General features: G+C 44.1%; 1 protein-coding gene across 1 annotated transcript in view; it reads right to left on the bottom strand.

Moving 5' to 3' along the window:
• LOC141116422 (uncharacterized) overlaps positions 1–20,520 on the bottom strand; it is a 33,425-nt gene extending 12,905 nt beyond the window's left edge. The window contains exons 1-2 of the mRNA XM_073608684.1: positions 20,459–20,520; positions 3,499–3,592 (exon numbers count right to left, since the gene is read on the bottom strand). Of these exons, the coding sequence (XP_073464785.1) occupies positions 3,499–3,514 (16 nt within the window). The 5' untranslated portion in view covers positions 3,515–3,592; positions 20,459–20,520. The remainder of the gene's footprint in view (positions 1–3,498; positions 3,593–20,458) is intronic.
• Positions 20,521–21,153: the final 633 nt, after the last annotated feature.

Below are 21,153 nucleotides of genomic sequence, written 5' to 3'. Positions count from 1 at the left end.
CTTATATAGCACTCCATAACGTAATCACAAGCCCAGAAGAAACTAGCTAAAAGACCATATTCAGAAAGTAGTGGTTAATGATTCATACTCTAAATTGCCTAAGGTAAATAGTGGTGTATCCCAAGGTTCATTGTTGGGACCCTTACGTTTTAAAATATCTATAAATGATATAGGGTCTGGGATTAAAAGTACCATTTCAGTCCTTGCAAATGACAACAAGCTATGCAGTGGAATAACATCCTTTCAGGATATCTCCAACTTACAAAGTGACCTCAATGCACTGTTTAATTGGGCAACTGTATGGCAAATGAGGTTTAACGTTGATAAATGTAAAGTTATGCACTTGGGGGCTAAGAATATGCATGCACCATACATACTAGGGGGAGTACAACTGAGGGAAATCAATGGTGGGGAAGGATCTGGGTGCTCTGGTAGATCATAATAAAAGCATGCAATAGGAAAAACAACAAAACAATACTGCGCTTTTGTGAATAAACGAATAAAAAGCAGCAACAATAAAATGTGAGCTATAACAAAATAGACAACAATGGAACAGAAAAAGTTGCGCTCAAAATCCTTAAATGACATAAAAAGTCCAAACTGTACTGAAACATGCAATGCCAAGCTGCGGTTTCCAAAGTAAGCAAATGTCTTTCTTGTATTAAAAGAGGTATGGACGGCAGAGAAAGAGACATAATGTTACCCCTGTATAAATCATTAGTAAGACCTCATCTGCAATATGCAGTTCAGTTTTGGGCACCAGTTCTCAAAAAGGATATCAGGGAACTACAGAAAGTGCAGAGAAGGGAAACCAAACTGATAGGAGGAGCTCAGCTATGATGAAAGATGATGATGAATGTGTTCTCTCTTGAGAAGAGGAGATTAAGGAGGGATATGATCAACATGTACAAATACATAAGGGGTCCATATAGTGAACTTGGCGTAGAGTTATTCACTTTAACACTTTTACCACTTCAATATCTGGCACTGGATTCTTTCCTAAATGCTCAAAATATAATTGTATACTTAAATTTATAGGTGAAGTTGATCCAGGGAATATTGAATTGCCTCTAAGGGGATCAAAAAATTAGATCATGCTTTATTGGGGTTTTGATTGCCTTCCCCTGGATCAGCTGTGAGTATAGGATTGTGTATATAGAGGTTTGTGTGTGTGTGTTTTTTTCTCTCTGGGTTGAACTGGATGGACTTGTGTCTTTTCAACCAGACTAACTATGCAAATATCTAATGCCGCGTACACACGAGCGGACTTTCTATCCTACTTGGTCCGGCACACTTTCCGACGGACTTTGTCCGCCAGGTGCGCCGGACTTTAAAACGGACGGACTTGCCCACACACGCCGGGACTTTCCGGCGGGCTAAGTCCGCCCGTCTTTCCGACGGACTTTCGCCGGAGTTCCGGCGGACTTTCAGAATGAACGGACTTGCCCACACACGGACAAGTCCGTTCATTTTGAACGTGACTCAGGTGCGACGGGACTAGAAAAGGATGTCAATCTTGCCGCTTTTATCGGCGAGATTGACACCTTGCTAGCCCCGTCGCGGGGCATACCAGGCCCTTAGGTCTGGTATGGATTATAAAGGGGAACCCCGCTACGCCGAAAAAACGGCGTGGGGTCCCCCTAAGATCCATACCAGACCCCGATCCGAGCACGCAGCCTGGCCGGTCAGGAAAGGGGGTGGGGACGAGCGAGCGCCCCCCCCCCTCCTGAACCAGATCTAAGGGCCTGGTATGCCCCGCGCTCGCCGCAATAGGAAGATTTGTTTTTCCTATTGCAGCGAGCGCGAGATGCAATACCATCCCCTCGTGTCGTATTTGGTCTGTCGGACCAGCCTACACACGAGCGGGCTTTCCGTCGGACCAGCACACACACGAGCGGACTTTCCGCCCGAAACTGAGTCCGACGGAAAGATTTCAAACATGTTTAAAATCTAGGTCCGGCGGGCTTTTGGGAAGAAGTCCGCCGCCGCCCACACACGGGCGGATTGTCCGGCACACTCTGGTCCGCCGGACCAAGTATGCCGGAAAGTCCGACCGTGTGTACGCGGCATTAGGAAGGATTGTCACTTGTCAGCCAACTACTAGCACTGACAACCATGTGCCAAGCCTAAATGAGGGAAAAGAATACCCACTGCACACAACTGAACTACAGAACATTCAGAAAGCCCTAACAAACTTGCAGTATGTTAGGCGAGTCACTACCATCCATGAACTGAACTTTCAAAGCAAGAAATGGGTTCCTGGCGCTTACTGCTCAATCATAGGTTTTATTTTCAAGCAGGCATTAAAGGAGCTGAGAGTTAAAACCTTAACTACTTCCCACCTGTGCTATAGCCAAAAGACGGCTACAGCGCGGGCTTCCAATTCCTGGAGGAGCGTCCATAGACATCCTCCCAGAACCCCGCCCCACTTTGGACACAGCTGATCACAAATCTTTGTATAGGACCAATCACAGCAGTCCTTTACCATGTGATCAGCTGAGTCTAATCACAGCTGATCACATGTAAACCGACTTGCTGGCTATTGGCATTCCTTTCCTCCAACGCTGTGCCTGTGTGATAATAGGAGAGCCGCCTGTCAGCACAATGTTTACACTGAAAATCAGAGCACTGATCATCAGTACCTTGATTATCAGCGCAGCCCCATCAGTGCCAATCAGTGCAGCCTATCAGTGCACATCAGTGAAGAAGAAAAATTACTTATTTGCAAAATGTTATAACAGAAACGATGAAAAAAATTTTTTTTTCAAGATTTTGTGTCTTTTTTTAATTTTTTTTAGCAGGAAGGGGGTAAAAGTGCCCCGTATTGAAGTGGTTAAAGGAAAATCATAGTCCTTCAACATTCCATTTTTAATTTTTTTTTAGAAACGGATCAACTTAAAGCGGAGGTCCGCCCAAAAAAAAAAGAATTTAAAATCAGCAGCTACACATACTGCAGCTGTGGACTTTTAATAATAGGACACTTACCTATCCTGGAGTCCAGCGATGTCGCCACCGCAGCTAATGTTTCCATCAACCTTTCGGCTTCACGCTGGGAACCCTATTGCGCATGCGCGAGGCCCGCTCCTCTCTTCTACTGGCCCTGGCGACAGGGGAAGGAGGAGGGAGGAGGAGGGAGCCCCAGCGGTGACGTCAATAGCTGCAGCTGAGGCTCCCAAAAGTGGGAAAGGATACCTGAGACGGGTATCCGGTCCCCCCTCCCACCCCCGAAAAGTGCCAATTGTGGCACCGGGGGGGGAGGAATCAGATGAGCACAAGTTCCACTTTTGGGTTGAACTCCGCTTTAACATGATTATCGTAATGTAAACCACTGAAAGCAGAATGCCCAAATGTCCCACACCAATATATACTGTCTATCTATAGCTATATATATATTATATAAGCAATTGCTTTTTGCGGTTATCAAGACTGTTCTCTACTAAGCGAATGTCATCATTTTTAGTTATTTTCAGCCATGCTTGCCCATATCGTCTCACTTACCATTGTGTTCATCCATAATATTCTAGTGAAACTTCTGCTACTGATCATTAGTCATCCCAAATGTTATCTGTACTCCGGCACACATTTTCTGTACCTACAATGAAAATATTCACAAGAGGTGTCAGTAGTAGGAATAAATAAGCAAGTAACAAAAACCATCTACTTAGTACCTAGTATGTCATCTTATTTGTGGCTAGTTACAATTCTGATCTGCCCTAATAAAAGCAGACAGCTCCATGCACAGAATGCAAAGAGATAAATAACCCTCTAGATGAACTTGCAAAGTCACTTGCAAAATAGGTATTTTTCTATTATTTGACCGAATGTGAGTGGAGAATTACCCTTAGCTGCTTTAATAATAGGTAATTGCTGTCAGAGAGAAGGACAGTGAAGAATGCATTGTGTTCGCTGACTGGACAAGGGGAGATTCTGTCATTCACCTGCCTCTCCTCTCCCCTTGTCCATTCACAGAACACCCTGCATTCTGGGATCTTCATTTCCAGTTCTGGAAGTATAGCGCTGTAGTTGTGAATATTGGACAGGAAATCAGAGTTAACTCTAAACCTGGGCTTGCTGACTCACCATTTCAGAGCATCAAACAGACTGCAATGCAGAAGACTACTTGTAAAGCTGAAGCTGTAGTAGAGAGCAAGAGCCGCATAAGCTGATGCCTCCTCTGTAGTGCTGGCTCCCATCCCGCTCCTATTCCATGCAGAGTAATACCAACTGCACTCCAGCTCTTATCCCTTCTAGTGGTCTCCAGTGTGGTGCCAGCAGCAGGAAAGAAGAGATCTTTAGGTCACTGTGAAGCAATACACTGGGCATAATAATATAGGGCTGCTTTCACACTGATGTGCTGCGGTTTACCCACACCGCGGGTGCAGTGCAGTGTACAGGCAACTTTCCTGTGGGTATGCTGTGTTTAGCCATAGACTTCTATTTTATCCTGCACTTTCTGGAAGTGCACCACACCTGCAGGATATATTAGAAGTCTAAGGCCCTTTTCACACATGCGGACCGTTCAGATCCACCTGTCAGTTTTTTCAGGCGGATCTGAACGGTCGCTCCATACAGCTCTATGGAGTGTCTGATGGCAGCGGTGACATGTCCGCTGACATCCGATACGCCCCGATCTGCTCCGCAAAATCCAGATGGATGGATGTCCTATTTTCCATCCGTACGGCGGATCGGATAAAAACTGACAGGCGGTCCGTAATCATATGATCCCCCCATAGGGGAGAGCAGACTCTCTGACAGGTCCGTCCATGCACAGAGTGCAGAGACGGACTTGTCATCCGCCGGCTCAGCGTGAATCAACAGAGCGATCCCCGCTGAGCAAGCGGAGTAGTAAAAACGGACAGCCCCGTGTGAAAGGGGCCTAAGGCAAAGCACAGCTAACCCAGGAAAGTTGCAGATGTACTGCAGTGCACCCGCTGTGTAGGTAAACCACAGCACATCAGTGTGAAAGCCTTAATCCTGCAGTTTGGGAGGTGGTAAAACTCCATAGTTATGGCATGTTTTTATCACCCCTGCCCCAACTGGACCCCTTTTAGCTGCAGTGGCCAGGGGTGTACACATGTCGCAGCCGCAGTAATGCCCTGTACACACAATCGGATTTTCCGACGGAAAATGTGTGATAGGACCTTGTTGTCGGAAAGTCCGACCGTGTGTGGGTTCCATCACACATTTTCTATCGGATTTTCCGACACAAAGTTTGAGAGCAGGCTATAAAATTTTCCGACAACAAAATCCGTTGTCGGAAATTCCGATCATGTGTACACAAATCCGACGCACAAAGTGCCACGCATGCTCAGAATAAATAAAGAGATGAAAGCTATTGGCCACTGCCCCGTTTATAGTCCCAACGTACGTGTTTTACGTCACCGCGTTCAGAATGATCGGATTTTCCGACAACTTTGTGTGACCGTGTGTATGCAAGACAAGTTTGAGCCAACATGCATTGGAAAAAATCCTAGGATTTTGTTGTCGGAATGTCTGATCAATGTCCAACCGTGTGTACAGGGCATTAGAGTTATACACCCTATCTTGGTTGGTGGGTGTAGCACCTGCCAAGCATAACCCATTCAAGTGAATGAGGCCGCTCTGCAAGTGCCCAGCAAACAAGGGGTTAAAGCAGGCAGCGTTGTGTTGCTTTCTCACCACCTGCTTTAACCCCTTGGACCCCGCAGAAGCATGCAGTTGCAGGGCGCTTGCAGAGTGGCCCCATTTACTTCAATGGGCCGCAAATGGCAGGCGGTAGCACCCACGAAAAGCAACAGGGGGCTTAATGCCTGCTGCAGCATGTGTACACCTTTTGGCTGCTGCCTCAGCAGCTAAAAGGGGGTAGGGATTGAGGGCGGTAAAACCGCGACTCAGCCACAGGGTTTTACCACCCCACAACTTTACGTGTGAACAAGCCTTAAGGGTGCCGCTGCCAAATGCTACTGAAGACTCATTCACAAGTGCAGCAGGCAGTGTGTGTGTGCAATGCACACTATTGGGACACACGGTAGTATGGCAATTAGAGATTTGAATGTGTGAGGAGGGGACACGGCAACACTGTGCGGTGATCTTAGACTTCTCCCATGTAGTTCAGGTAAATTTCACCTTTTTAAGGTTGCCTTCCCCTGCTTTCAATTGTAAAGGCTTTTAACCCTTTCGCTGCCAGCTCCGTTTTTGTGTTTTTTGCACACATGTTTAAAAAATCATTTTAGGCCTGAAGATTACACAAAATCCACAAATATTATATATTTTCTGAAAGCAGACACCCTAGAGAATAAAATAGTGGTAGTTGCAATTTTTTGTCACATGATATTACCACAAAGGTCTAGGAAACGCAAAATTTCAGTAAAAAACACACTATTATGAATTTTAGGGCAAACAAACGCAATACCCAAATTTTTTGTAAAATAAAAAAGATGAAGTTGCACCGAGTAAACAGATACCCAACATGCCAAACCTTAAATTTATCTGTGCCCGTGAAATGGCAACAAACTTCAGTACCCTATATTTTCTATAGGCGACGCTTCAAAAGTCCCCTTTAGGTATCAGTTTAGTGTTACGGAGGAGGTATTGTGTTAGAATTATTGCTCTCATTCCGGCACGTGAGGCGATATGTTACATGTGTATCGCAATCGACGTTTTCACATGTAAGTGCCCTGACGCATAGAGGGTTCTTTACCGTAAGAGCAGTAAGGATGTATGTGGAATTCTCTTCCACAGGCGGTGGTCTCAGTGGGGAGCATCGATAATTTCAAGAAACTATTACGGTAGATAAGCACCTGAACAACCGCAACATACAGGGATATACAATGTAATACTGACATATAATCACACACATAGGTTGAACAAGTGTCTTTTTTCAACCTCGCCTACTATGTAATTATGACGCATGCATTTACGTTCGTGCGCGTGTTTATGGGGGGGGGGGCTAGAAAATTTGGGGGGGGTTTATATGCTTGGGTGTAACTTTATTTTTTTGCAGTTTTCTTACTTAACTTTTTTTTAATCACATAGGGGACAAGGTTCTCTTTATTGAGATATGCAGGGTCTAAAAGTGTGTCCATTCTTCTCCTTCCCCTCTACCCACCGGCACCCACCATGGAGATCCCGGGCCCGCCAATGGGCAAGCGGAGCCTAGTAAGTATGGTGGGGCACCAGAGTGGGGGGGGTAGCGCCTGTACCGGGGGGGTGTGCGATCGATCAGGCGGCAGCAAAGCCGCACCAATGCTCTCAGACTCCTGCCTGTCAGTTTTATTTATTTATTTTATTTATTTCAGGTACTTATATAGCGCCGTCAATTTACGCAGCGCTTTACATATATATTATACATTCACATCAGTCCCTATACCCTCAAGGAGCTTACAATCTAAGGTCCCTAACTCACATTCATACCTATACTAGGGCCAATTTTGACAGGATCCAATTAACCTACCAGCATGTCTTTGGAGTGTGGGAGGAAACCGGAGTATTTAACACACAATCCCGGTGGCTGATACTAAATATAATGGAAGTGGATCCTTATACCAACTAAATAGTTGTATACCAATAGATTAAATTGAATAATAAGGTGACAATATTACATCATATATTACAGTGCATAAATTAACCACTTGCCTTTCACGCTATAGCCGAATGACAGCCACAGCGCGCGTTGAATTTCCAGGAGGCCGTCATGTGATGGCCTCCCCTGTGCACGCGCCCCCTGCAGGGCGCTTGCGGTACGTGCTGTGATCACCGAGTCACTGAAACTCAGGTGATCACAGATCCGAGTAAGGGGCCAGTCCCGACCCCTTACCACGTGATCAGCTGTCAGCCAATGACAGCTGATCACATGATGTAAACAAAAGCTCAGTATCTTATCTGCAAGTAACATCGGTCCCGAAGAGGAAGAGGCAATTATGCCTCATCTGTGCCCACCAGTACCCCCTGCCAGTGCCCACAGTGCCCACCAGTGCTACCTATCAATGCCCATGAGTGCCACCTATCAATGCCCACCAGTGGTGCCAATCAGTGCCACCTAGCAGTGCTGCCTACAGTGGCGTAGCGTGGGGGGTGCAGGGGGTGCCGTGGCCCCGGGCGCGATATTTAGGGGGGCGCCAGTATGTGTCACTGGCTGCCTCCTCCTAATTTCTAATTTTGTGTCCCCGGGCTCCGGCCACCATGTTAAGTGTCCCGCGCCCTGTGATTGGGTGTATGGGGGTCATGTGAGGCGCCCCGCCTCCTCACATGACCCCCATATGCCCAATCACAGGGCGCTGGATACTGAACATGGCAGCAAGCAGAGCGCAGGGGAGAGAAGAAAGTGAGCCGCCGCTGTGTTCTCCTCCTCATCCGGATCGATGCAGCCAGGATAAGAAGGTAAGTGAGAGTCTTGTTACTGGGAGGAGGGCGAGAGAGAGAGACTGTAGGCAGGACAGTGTAGTGTCACTATGGGGGGCAGTGTAGTGGACAGTATAGTGTAGTATAGTGGTCAGTATAGTGGTTAGTGTAGTATAGTATAGTGGTTAGTGTAGTATAGTATAGTGGTTAGCATAGTGGTCAGTATAGTGTAGTTTAGTATGGAGGTCAGTGTAGTGTAGTGGACAGTGTAGTATGGTGGTCAGTATAGTGTAGTATAGTGGACAGTGTAGTATAGTGGACAGTGTAGTATGGTGGTCAGTATAGTGTAGTATAGTGGACAGTATAGTGTAGTGGACAGTGTAGTATGGTGGTCAGTGTAGTATGGTGGACAGTGTAGTATGGTGGTCAGTGTAGTATAGTGGACAGTGTAGTATGGTGGTCAGTGTAGTGTAGTATAGTGGTTAGTGTAGTGGTCAGTGTAGTGTAGTATAGTGGTCAGTGTAGTGGTTAGTGTAGTGGTCAGTATAGTGTAGTATAGTGGACAGTGTAGTATGGTGGTCAGTGTAGTATAGTGGACAGTGTAGTGGTTAGTGTAGTGAACAGTGTAGTATGGTGGTCAGTGTAGTATAGTGGTCAGTGTAGTGTAGTATAGTGGACAGTGTAGTATGGTGGTCAGTGTAGTATAGTGGACAGTGTAGTATAGTGGACAGTGTAGTATAGTGGACAGTGTAGTATGGTGGTCAGTGTAGTGTAGTATAGTGGTCAGTGTAGTGGTTAGTGTAGTGGACAGTGTAGTATAGTGGACAGTGTAGTATGGTGGTCAGTGTAGTATGGTGGACAGTGTAGTATGGTGGTCAGTGTAGTATGGTGGTCAGTGTAGTATGGTGGACAGTGTAGTATGGTGGACAGTGTAGTGTAGTATAGTGGTCAGTGTAGTGGTTAGTGTAGTGGTCAGTGTAGTGTAGTATAGTGGTCAGTGTAGTGGTTAGTGTAGTGGTCAGTGTAGTGTAGTATAGTGGTCAGTGTAGTGGTTAGTGTAGTGGACAGTGTAGTATAGTGGTCAGTGTAGTATGGTGGTCAGTGTAGTATGGTGGACAGTGTAGTATGGTGGACAGTGTAGTATGGTGGTCAGTGTAGTATGGTGGTCAGTGTAGTATGGTGGTCAGTGTAGTATAGTGGACAGTGTAGTATGGTGGTCAGTATAGTGTAGTATAGTGGACAGTGTAGTGTAGTGGTTAGTGTAGTGGACAGTGTAGTATAGTGGATAGTGTAGTATGGTGGTCAGTGTAGTATGGTGGTCAGTGTAGTATGGTGGTCAGTGTAGTATGGTGGTCAGTGTAGTATGGTGGTCAGTGTAGTATGGTGGTCAGTGTAGTATGGTGGACAGTGTAGTATGGTGGTCAGTATAGTGTAGTATAGTGGACAGTGTAGTATAGTAGTCAGTGTAGTATAGTGGTCAGTGTAGTATGGTGGTCAGTATAGTGTAGTATAGTGGACAGTGTAGTATGGTGGTCAGTATTGTGTAGTATAGTGATCAGTGTAGTGTAGTGGTCAGTGTAGTGTAGTGGTCAGTGTAGTATGGTGGACAGTGTAGTATGGAGGACAGTGTAGTATAGTGGTCAGTGTAGTATGGTGGTCAGTATAGTGTAGTATGGTGGACAGTGTAGTATGGTGGTCAGTGTAGTATGGTGGTCAGTGTAGTAAGGTGGTCAGTGTAGTAAGGTGGTCAGTGTAGTATAGTGGTCAGTGTAGTATGGTGGTCAGTATAGTGTAGTATAGTGGACAGTGTAGTATAGTGGTCAGTGTAGTATAGTGGTCAGTGTAGTATAGTGGTCAGTGTAGTATAGTGGTCAGTGTAGTATAGTGGTCAGTGTAGTATAGTGGTCAGTGTAGTATAGTGGTCAGTGTAGTATGGTGGTCAGTGTAGTATGGTGGTCAGTGTAGTATAGTGGTCAGTGTAGTATAGTGGTCAGTGTAGTATAGTGGTCAGTATAATGTAGTATAGTGGTCAGTGTAGTATGGTGGTCAGTGTAGTATGGTGGTCAGTGTAGTATAGTGGTCAGTGTAGTATAGTGGTCAGTGTAGTATGGTGGTCAGTGTAGTATGGTGGTCAGTGTAGTATGGTGGTCAGTGTAGTATAGTGGTCAGTGTAGTATGGTGGTCAGTGTAGTATAGTGGTCAGTGTAGTATGGTGGTCAGTATAGTGTAGTATAGTGGTCAGTGTAGTATGGTGGTCAGTATAGTGTAGTATAGTGGTCAGTGTAGTATGGTGGTCAAGTGTAGTGTAGTATAGTGGACAGTGTAATGTAGTATAGTGGACAGTGTAGTATAGTGGACAGTGTAGTGTAGTATAGTGGTCAGTATAGTGGACAGTGTAGTATGGTGGTCAGTGTAGTATAGTGGTCAGTGTAGTATGGTGGTCAGTATAGTGGTCAGTGTAGTATGGTGGTCAGTGTAGTATGGTGGTCAGTGTAGTATAGTGGTCAGTGTAGTATAGTGGTCAGTGTAGTATGGTGGTCAGTGTAGTATGGTGGTCAGTGTAGTATGGTGGTCAGTGTAGTATAGTGGTCAGTGTAGTATGGTGGTCAGTATAATGTAGTATAGTGGTCAGTGTAGTATAGTGGTCAGTGTAGTATGGTGGTCAGCGTAGTATGGTGGTCAGTGTAGTATAGTGGTCAGTGTAGTATGGTGGTCAGTGTAGTATGGTGGTCAGTGTAGTATAGTGGTCAGTGTAGTATGGTGGTCAGTATAATGTAGTATAGTGGACAGTATAGTATAGTGGTCAGTGTAGTATGGTGGTCAGTATAGTGGACAGTGTAGTATGGTGGTCAGTATAGTATGGTGGTCAAGTGTAGTGTAGTATAGTGGACAGTGTAATGTAGTATAGTGGACAGTGTAGTATAGTGGACAGTGTAGTGGACAGTGTAGTGGACAGTGTAGTATGGTGGTCAGTGTAATATAGTGGTCAGTATAGTATAGTGGTCAGTATAGTATAGTGGTCAGTGTAGTGGACAATGTAGTGTAGTTCTCAGTGTAGTGGTCAGTATAGGATTCAGGTAGGTCAGTACTATTGTATTTGAAGGGACTCAGGGAGAGCTAAAAGTCCGCTGGGGGGGGGCGCAAATTACTTGCCTTGCCCCGGGCGCTGACAACCCACGCTACGCCACTGGCTGCCTATCAGTGTAACCGATCAGTGCCCATTATTGCCACCCATCAGTGCCCATCGCTGCCACCTATCAGTGCCCATCAGTGCCTCCTCATCAGCGTACATCAATGAAGGAGAAAAATTACCTGTTTGCAAAATTGTATAAAAAAAAAAAAAAAAAAAAAAAAAGTTTAAATTTGGTCTTTTTAAATTTTTTTTAACAAAAAATAAAAACCGCAGAGGTGATCAAATAAGGCTCTATTTGTGGGAAAAAATGATAAAAATTTCATTTGGGTACAGTGTAGCATGACCGCGCAATTGTCATTCAAAGTGCATCGGCGCTGAAAGCTGAAAATTGGTCTGGACAGGAGGGGGGTTTAAGTGCCCAGTAAGCAAGTGGTTAATAAACAAATGTTAAAAAATGAATAAATTATAAAGTGACAACAGTGCAATATATTTAAAGTGCCTATAATGGTATAGTGCAAATAGTCCTTTTCTGTGTGCCAGAAAGTGCCAGATAGTGCTCCAAGTCCCAATACTGTGGTGATCCACCTCTTGGGGGTAGTGTAAATTCGAGACTCACCAAATGGGTTGGACCCTTTTGCCTTATAACAAACAGAGTCAGTCGTGCCTGTAGGTCTTTTTAGGGGACCTGACCCAGTACCATGGACTCTGGTTACTTCCGGTGTCACCTCTGACTATGGCTCTGGGGCTCCAGGAGTGAACAGTGTACAACCCATGTTGAAATAAAATACATGTTTTGCTTTTTGAATGCTGCTATAAACTCTGTTTTAAAATGTCATTGTTTCCCCACAAATAGAGCTTTCTTTTGGTGGTATTTGATCATCTCTGTGATTTTTATTTTTTGCGCTATAAACAAAAAAATAGCGACAATTTTGAAAAAAATAAAAACAATATTTTTTTACTTTTTGCTATAATAAATGTCCCCAAAAATGTTTTTAAAAACAAATTTCTTCCTCAGTCAAGGCCAATATGTATGCTTCTACATATTTTTGGTAAAAAAAAACAAAAAAACTGCAATAAGCGTATATTGATTGGTTTGCGCAAAAGTTATTGCGTCTACAAAATAGAGGCTATATTTATGGCATTTTTATTATTTTTTATTTTTTACTAGTAATGATGGTGATCTGCGATTTTTATTAGGACTGCGACATTGTGGGGGACAGATCGGACCATTTTGACACGTTTTTGGGACCATTGATAGCGATCAGTGCTATAAAAATGCAATGATTACTGTAGAAATGACACTGGCAGGGAATGGGTTAACAGTAGGGGGCGATGAAGGGGTTAAGCGTTGCCTAGGGAGGTGTTTCTAACTGTGGGGGGAGTGTACTGACAGGGAGTATAGAGAGATCGTTGTTCCTGATCACTAGGAACAGACGATCACTCTGTACTCCCCTGTCAGAACGGGGATCTGTTTGTTTACATTGACACATCCCCGTTCTGGCTCTCTGTGGCGCGATTGCGGGTGGCCGGTGGACATCGTGGGTTCCGGCAACGCGCCTCGCGCGCCTGCTATAGCAGTATCAAGGGGTTAACTGTGTGTCCTAGGGAGTGATTCTAATTGTGGGGGGGTGGAGCTGCTGGGGGGGAAGGAGAAGACCAGAGGATGAAGATGGAGGAAGACCGGAGGAAGAAGCGGAGAAGAAAAAGAAGATTTTTAATAAAAGACTTGTCAAAAACTGTCTACTGTATTTTTTAACACTACACTACTTTTTTTTGTGAATGGGTAGGGGTACAATGTACCCCATACACATTCACATGGGGGGGGCGGGATCTGGGGCCCCCTTGTTAAAGGGGGCTTTCAGATTCCGATAAGCCACCTGCCCGCAGACACCGACTACCCGGGCAAGGGTTGTCAGGAAGAGGCCCTTGTCCCCATCAACATGGGGGCAAGGTGCTTTGGGCTGGGGGTTGCGGAGCCCCCCCGCCCCAAAGCACCCATCCCCCCATGTTGAGGGCATGCGGCCTGGTATGGTTCAGGGGGGTGCTCGCTCATCCCCTCCCTTTCCTGACCTGCCGGGCTGCATGCTCGGATAAGAGTCTGGATTTGGATGGACCCCCACGCCATTTAAAAAAAAAATTTGGTGTGTGGGGGTTCCCTCTGAATCCATACTAGACCCAAGGGTCTGGTATGGACTCGGGGGGGGACCCCACGCTGTTTTTTTTCACAAATTTTTTTTTTAGCCGGCATTTTTTTTTGTACATTGAGCGGGAAGCCAGCTGACAGCTGATGACTCATTGGTTGTTAAGGACGCGGCGGCCAGCTTCCCAGCCCCCTCCTTTGCAACTAGCTATATACAGTGTAAAAGAAAAAACGCAAATCACGGCAAAAACGCGGCAAGCACCGCAAAAAGCACTGCAGAAACGCTCAAAAGCAACATGCATAGATGTGCATTGAGCCTTACTGTGCCACACAATCTCACACATTCATCAGGAAGTCAAAGCCCTCTCCCAAATCCAGGATGGCGGTGTCGGGGACCCACAGTGGTGAGAGGAATTGGCTGCGGGAAAACAGTGCTGAAACCCATGGACCAGTAAGTACCTGACTTTTAAAAGTCAGCAACTACAGTAATTGCAGCTGCTAACTTAATTAAAAAAAAAAATGGGTGAAGTTTCTCTTGAAAGTGGAACTAAAGCTGAAAAATAAAAACCTGCAAACAGGCAGACTTTTTATTACAGAAGAAGCATGCAATGTGTTTTCTGCAATAGGCCTTGTTCACACAGGATGTATGAATCCATGTCCCGAGTGAGGGCCATGTTTATCAGTATGGGGCTGCACAGGTGTTCCGTCCACCCCCATGTAGGCAGTCCTATAGCTGTCAATTGGACCGCACCGGCTGCACAGACACAACTGCTGCTCCTAATGTGACGTCCGTGTGGGTGCACAGCCTTGAATACACGCTGGGTTGCATGTCCATGCAGCCACTGCGTCCCAAGTGACAGCTTTGGGACTGCCTGCAAGGGGATGGACGGAACACCTGTGCATCTCCATACTGGTAAACATGGCCTGCACACAGGGTATGGATTCATAAACCCAATGTGAATAAGGCCATCAAATACATTTACCTGCCTGTTCGCCAACCTTTGTAGAATGTATACGGAGCTGCGCATGTACAGCTTACCTGACATTTTGCACAGTGCCTGTGTGATGGGAAGACTGCGCTTCTGCGGGATTAAAGTCATCACACACCAGCCAATCGATATAACTGAAGACTGGCACCCAGAAGCTGGGGAGAAGATGGGACCTTATGGGCGTCAGAGGACTGCTGGAAGCAAGGTAAGTATTTTTGTCTTTAGTTCCAATTAAAGGGGTAGTTCACCTCTACCAAAAAACTGCCTATGCAGACAAGGGGCATCTGTAGATAAAAACAAACTGTACAGCTTTGACTAGAGTTGAAAAATGCCCTTTCTTTAGGTGTAGGCTATTTAAGTACCTCATAAAGCCTTACTGAAAAACTCCAGGATGTTGCTGTTACTGTTCATCTCCACCATCACAGAAGAGAGCTCTCAATCACTGAGCTCACTACAGCATCAGGGGAGAGAAAGCGCATGTAAGAGGGTTTAACCCCTTCACGCCGACGTAACCCAAATATGCGGCTTCAGCTTAAAGGGGTAGTACTGGGGTGATGCTTGCAGCTGCAGGCATCACCCCAATATCGTTTTTTAGAGCTTACGGACGGCTTTCTCCTGATAACAACCGATGTGGCTAAGCAGCTGCTCAGCTATTATCCCAAGCAGTGGGAGGGGACATCCCCACCTCCCGCTGCTCTGCCCAGCTGGCTGGAGACCCAAACAAAGCCGATATTGGCTTTGATCGGGTCTCGGATCTAGTAACCCGGTTAATAGTCATGACATCACTTCCGGTTTATTGAAGACTTAAAGGCGACAAATTTTTTTAAAAATTACAGTATTTAAAACTGCCAAACTTAAATGCTTTTAAGTGCAAAGGAGGGGTTTGGGGTCTTATAGACCCCAGATCCCTCCACAAAGAGTACCTGTCACTGCCTATTAGGCGCTGTTCACATCTAGGCATCGCCTATTTTCCGGGCATTTTTTCAGGCTTTTTTGTACAGGCATTTTGAAATTCAAAAGGTCACCAATGTAAAGGAAATAAAACGCCTGTAATCTGCTAAAAAAGAAGCTCATGTACTTTTTTGAGCGATGGGCATTTTGATTTAGGCAACAGAACGCTCAGATGTGAACAGGAGACAAATTAATAGGATTTGTGTTATAGGGATGAAACTTGCGCGCTACTATGCATAGTTTAAAGTAAAAATAGAACATCAAACTCCAATGAATATAGTGAAATAGAAAATCAGAATACACTCAAAAGAATAAAATGAATGTGAACAGCTGCAACCACTTAGTAGTGTACTCAAAATCACTGTATAAACAAATGAAAAAAGAAGGGGGGAGTGGTGCGCTTATAATGGGCTGTTAACATACAACCTAAAAATAAACTAAAATATAGTGCAAAAAAAGTCCCAGTAAAACCAAATGGTAGGAATCAGTTTACATAGAGATAGATGTCTCATAGACCAGTAGCTTGATAGAAGGAAAACAAAACATCAGTCCAACATCGATTGTAAAATTTATAGATTGGCTGCTCACCTCCAACAATGACCAAAAGGTCAAACAAGGCTCATCGTGGATCTACGGAGACTTTCGGGTCCCAAGCAAAGATGAAATGCTGCATGGATTCTTAGCAACAACACATCCTGCACTCACCACTGGGTAGTTCCATGTACAGAGAAAAGCTTGCTCCAAAAAACTACTACTTTGTGTGTAGATGGCACTCAAAGGAAACAAAAAACAACCATAGTGCAATATTGCCAGATAAAGTAAAACTTGTTTAATAAAAAACTGCTTACATCAAGTAAGAACAAAATACACAATATAAAATGGGAGTAGTGACACACTCGCCTCCTCACCACACTTCCGCAATAGACACCAGAGATATGGAAAGTATTTTTAGAAAATGTGGCCACCTTATGGAAAAGAAGATGAGCCTGTGGTGGGATCTTATCACCCATGAGCAATACATTAAAGAACAACTTGTCCATGACTGCACTGAACCCTGAGCACCTCTTCTGTATCTCCCTTGTCCCTGTCCGGCACTCAGTTGGATCTGCGCAGGAGATCTGATCTGTGGGAGCTACTGGGAGATAAGCTATCACTTGTAAACGCAGAAGCTGGACTTCAGTGTTACCAAGTGATAGTGGTGAGCAGGGAGCAGAAGACCTGAGCCAGAGGTGGTAAAACTGAGTTTCCCCCTAGTTCCTGCTGAAAAAAAGCCCTGGTTCTTGCCCACTAGATGTTATTTACATACATTCATTCTTCTTCTTCTTCATACATTTTTCATATAGGATTCACTTGGCAGCATAATCGCTCTTGCCCACTAGATGTCACTATAATGCACCTCTTTCTCTCGTTTTGCATTTTATTTCATATTTTATTTTTAATGTAAGTTGGGGTGTTTTTCTCTCCTAAACCCCTTTGGTGGATTGTGATTGTCTATAAAATGTTTGTAATCATTTATGTAATGTTTATATTTAATCTCCGTATTAGTCCGCATTTTATCATTGTATTTATTGTATTGAACTCAACCTATCAGCCTCGGTTGCTAGGTAGTTTTCTAGCAATTACTGGTGTTTTTTTTTCTTATTGGCCACATAATTACATAGAACACAAATGAACTGATGACTCACTTGTTACTAAGGCAAACCCACTGGTGTAGATGGGGCATAAATACCCGGCGCTCATCACGTGGCTCTTATCCCTGAGGAAGTCAAGTTACCAGTGACGCATCGCGTCAGATGGGGCCTTGTGACGTCACTTCCGGTGTCTATTGCGGAAGCGTGGTGGTACTCCTATTTTATATTCCGGATTTTGTTCTTACTTGATGTAAGCAGTTTTTTATTAAACAAGTTTTACTTTATCTAGCTATATTGCATTATGGTTGTTTTTTGTGTCCTTTGAGTGCTATCTACACATGAAGTAGTAGTTTTTTTGGAGCAAGCTTTTCTCTATATATGGAACTTCCCAGTGGTGAGTGCAGAATGTGTTGCTGCTAAGAATCCATGCAGCATTTCGTCTTTGCTTGGGACCCGAAAGTCTCCGTAGATCCACGATGAGCCTTGTTTGACCTTTTGGTCATTGTTGGAGGTGAGCAGCCAATCTATAAATTTTACAATCGATGTTGGACTGATGTTTTGTTTTCCTTCTATCAAGCTACTAGTCTATGAGACATCTATCTATCTATAAACTGATTCCTACCATTTGGTTTTACTGGGACTTTTTTGCACTATATTTTAGTTTATTTTATTTTTAGGTTGTATGTTAACAGCACATTATAAGCGCACCACTCCCCCCTTCTTTTTTCATTTGTTTATGCAGTGATTTTGAGTACACTACTAAGTGGTTGCAGCTGTTCACATTCATTTTATTCTTTTGCGTGTATTCTGATTTTCTATTTCACTATATTCATTGGAGTTTGATGTTCTATTTTTACTTTAAACTATACATAGTAGCGTGCAAGTTTCATCCCTATGTCTATGAGACATCTATCTCTATATAAACTGATTCCTACTATATGGTTTTACTGGGACTTTTTTTGCACTATATTTTATTTTTAGGTTGTATGTTAACAGCACATTATATTGAATAAGCGCACCACTCTCCCCTTCTTTTTTCAAATTAATAGGATTTGTCTTGTTGGGCGTTTGAAGAGCTGAGGCTTAGAGCAGAAAAACGCCCAAATACACCTAGGAGTGAACGGAGCCTTACTGTCACAAGGGATGTTTACATTCCTTGTGACAGCAATAAAAGTGATCAGAAATGAAAAAAGGGACAGTGTAAAAATAAGAAAAAAAAATTGAAAGAGCTTCATCCCTCCGTGCTCGCGCGAAGAAAAGATCGCATGCGTAAGTTTTGCCTGCAGAGGTAAACAGTGTTCAAGCCACACATGAGGTACCCCGCAATAATTAGAGCGAGAACAATAATTCTAGCACAGGATCTCATCTGTAACCAGTTTGTAACTTGTAGACATTTTAAAAGCATCACCTATCGAGATTATTAAGTACTGTAGTTTGTCGCCATTCCACGAGTGTGTGCAATTTTATAGCATGACATGTTAGGTATGTATTTACTTGGCGTAACATCCTCTGTCATTATACGAAAAAACTGGGCTAACTTTACTGTTTTTTTTTTTAATTCATAAAAGTGTATTACTTCCAAAAAGATTGCATTTGAAAGACTGCTGCGCAAATACAGTGTGACATAAAATATTTCAAAAATTGACATTTTATTCTCTAGGGTCTCCACTAAAAAAAATATATAATTATAATGTTTGGTGGTTCTAAGTATTTTTCTAGCAAAAAATACAGATTTTAACTTGTAAGCAACAAGTGTCAGAAAAAGGCTTAGGCATGAAGGGGTTAAATCAGAGAAAGAGCTCACTCCTGTGATGGTGGAGGTGAACAGTAATGACTAGTGCCTCGTTTCCACTGAGCGGATCGGTTCGGTACGCTATTTTGCGTGTTTCCATTATGAAAGCGGCCCATACAACCGAACCGAACCGTTCCATTCAGGGTCCTGGTTCAGATGTGGGGCCATAAAAAATGGAACGGTTCAGTTAGGGCGGAGCTACGATACATTCCACTGATTGGCTGACAGAAAACCCTCTTCTGTGCTATGCTGAGGCATTTTTTCTAAACCCTGTATGGCCCCTTGTGGTCCCACTTGCAGTGGAAACTCTCACCAGAACAGACCGGACCATTCTAGACCATTCAAACTGTACCGACCCGAAACGATCCGCTCAGTGGAAACGAGGCATTGGTGTCTTTTAGAAAAGTCCTGGGAGTTTTCAGTCAGGCCTCATGGGGTATGTAAATGGCTTACACTTATAGCAAGGGAATGATTCAACTTTGGTCAAAGCTGCCCAGCTTGTTTTTATCTACAGGCGCCCTTCATCTGCATAGGCAGTTTTCTGGTAAAGGAGAACTAACCCTTTAAAGCGGAGTTCCCACTGTTAACAATTTTTTTTTTAGGATTAATATCTTTTGATTCTAACGATTATTTAGAGCACTCACTTTTCTGTGCTCAATCTGCGCTCGATTGCCAATTTCAAAGAGGAATATATCTTGTATTCCTCTTTGCTGGCAGTTTCCATAGTGCTTGTGGGCATGTGAAGCCCACAAGCACTATCTTCCGGGCTCTGGTGCAGCTGAGTGACCAGCATGCACCGCGCCGTTCTCGCCCATGCGCCGTACACTTCTGACATTGCCATCACAACGGGTGGTGTCGTCGGAAGTGCCCGCCCCCGTTGTGATGGCAACGAAACCCTTCGGCGCTCCCCACTGACTCCTTGCGAATGATGACAAGCATCTCCCAGGAGCACTAGCGAGCACGGGCGCCGAGGGAAATGATGTCAGGCGCCAGGGAGAGGAAGAGGCAAATTACGAGGGACCCCCAGCAACAGTCATGAAAAAGTGAGTAAAAATTTTTTTTTTTTACCAAATGTTATTAATTGTTTTTAATGCAGCTGAATAATGCAAAAATAATTTTAGAAGTGGAACTCCACTTTAAGTTAGGAGGAATAGAGTGCGCAATGATTTCCCTCCTCTGAATACCGCTGATGACAGTGTAAGCTGCCATTCAAAAAGTTGGCAAAGGTAGAAAGCCTAAAATCAACCCCACCATTAAAAATAAACAAAGGTTTTATCAAAAAACAACACTATCTCCCCTCAGTCCACCTCTGAGAACTCATAAGATCTTTATCAGGGTGAATGGATATATGTCAGCTACTAACTGCTCCTCATCTACAGAGCAAACCCCACATATCCCTCCTTTGTATCATCCACATATTAATGATAGCTGGCTGATAAAAATGAACAGAATCTACATAAGAGAGGAAGTGCACAGCTCCCAGAGCCTACAGACATCACTTACCATTCAGCTGTGCTGTGTTTTTATATGACAAAGGAGCAGCAGTCTAAAGCTTCCCCATCCACAGAAATGCATTAAGAAAGGTTCCTAGCTAGATTTGTTTCCATGCAGCAAACTAAGGAAGTGTGGTGACATCTAGTGGCAGGAATAACAAGTACACCAACAGTTACAGATGAATTCTAGGCATCGGTATTTTATACATTGGGGGGTTATTTACGAAAGGCAAATCCACTTTGCACTGAAAGTGCACTTGGAAGCGCAGTCACTGTAAATCTAAGGGGTAGATCTGAAATGAGTGGAAGCTCTGCTGATTTTATCATCCAATCATGTGCAAGCTAAAATGCTGTTTTTTATTTTCCTTGCATGTCCCCCTCGGATCTACAGCGACTTTACTTCCAAGTGCACTTGCAGTGCAAAGTGGATTTTCCTTTAGTAAATAGCCCCCATAGTGTACTTGAGGTTACATAGGGGTCAATTCACTAAACATTACCGCTTGCGATAAGGGTACCATGCTACTCATTTGCATAAATTATCACATTTGGTAAACAAAGTCCAATTCTTTAGAAAAAAAAAAAGCAGTACATATCGAAAAAAAAATTGTCAGTAAACATCGCAAATCGTGCACTAAGTCCAACTCACAAACAGAACAGGAACTAAAAAAAGTCACGGTATTTAACACCGCCCTTTTGGTGGCGGTA

This window comes from Aquarana catesbeiana, linkage group LG13 (assembly GCF_042186555.1).
Source record: "Aquarana catesbeiana isolate 2022-GZ linkage group LG13, ASM4218655v1, whole genome shotgun sequence".
Classification (NCBI taxonomy): Eukaryota; Metazoa; Chordata; class Amphibia; order Anura; family Ranidae; genus Aquarana; species Aquarana catesbeiana.
The sequence above is the reverse complement of the archived record's forward strand: the minus strand, read 5'-3'. Positions and strand labels throughout refer to the sequence as shown.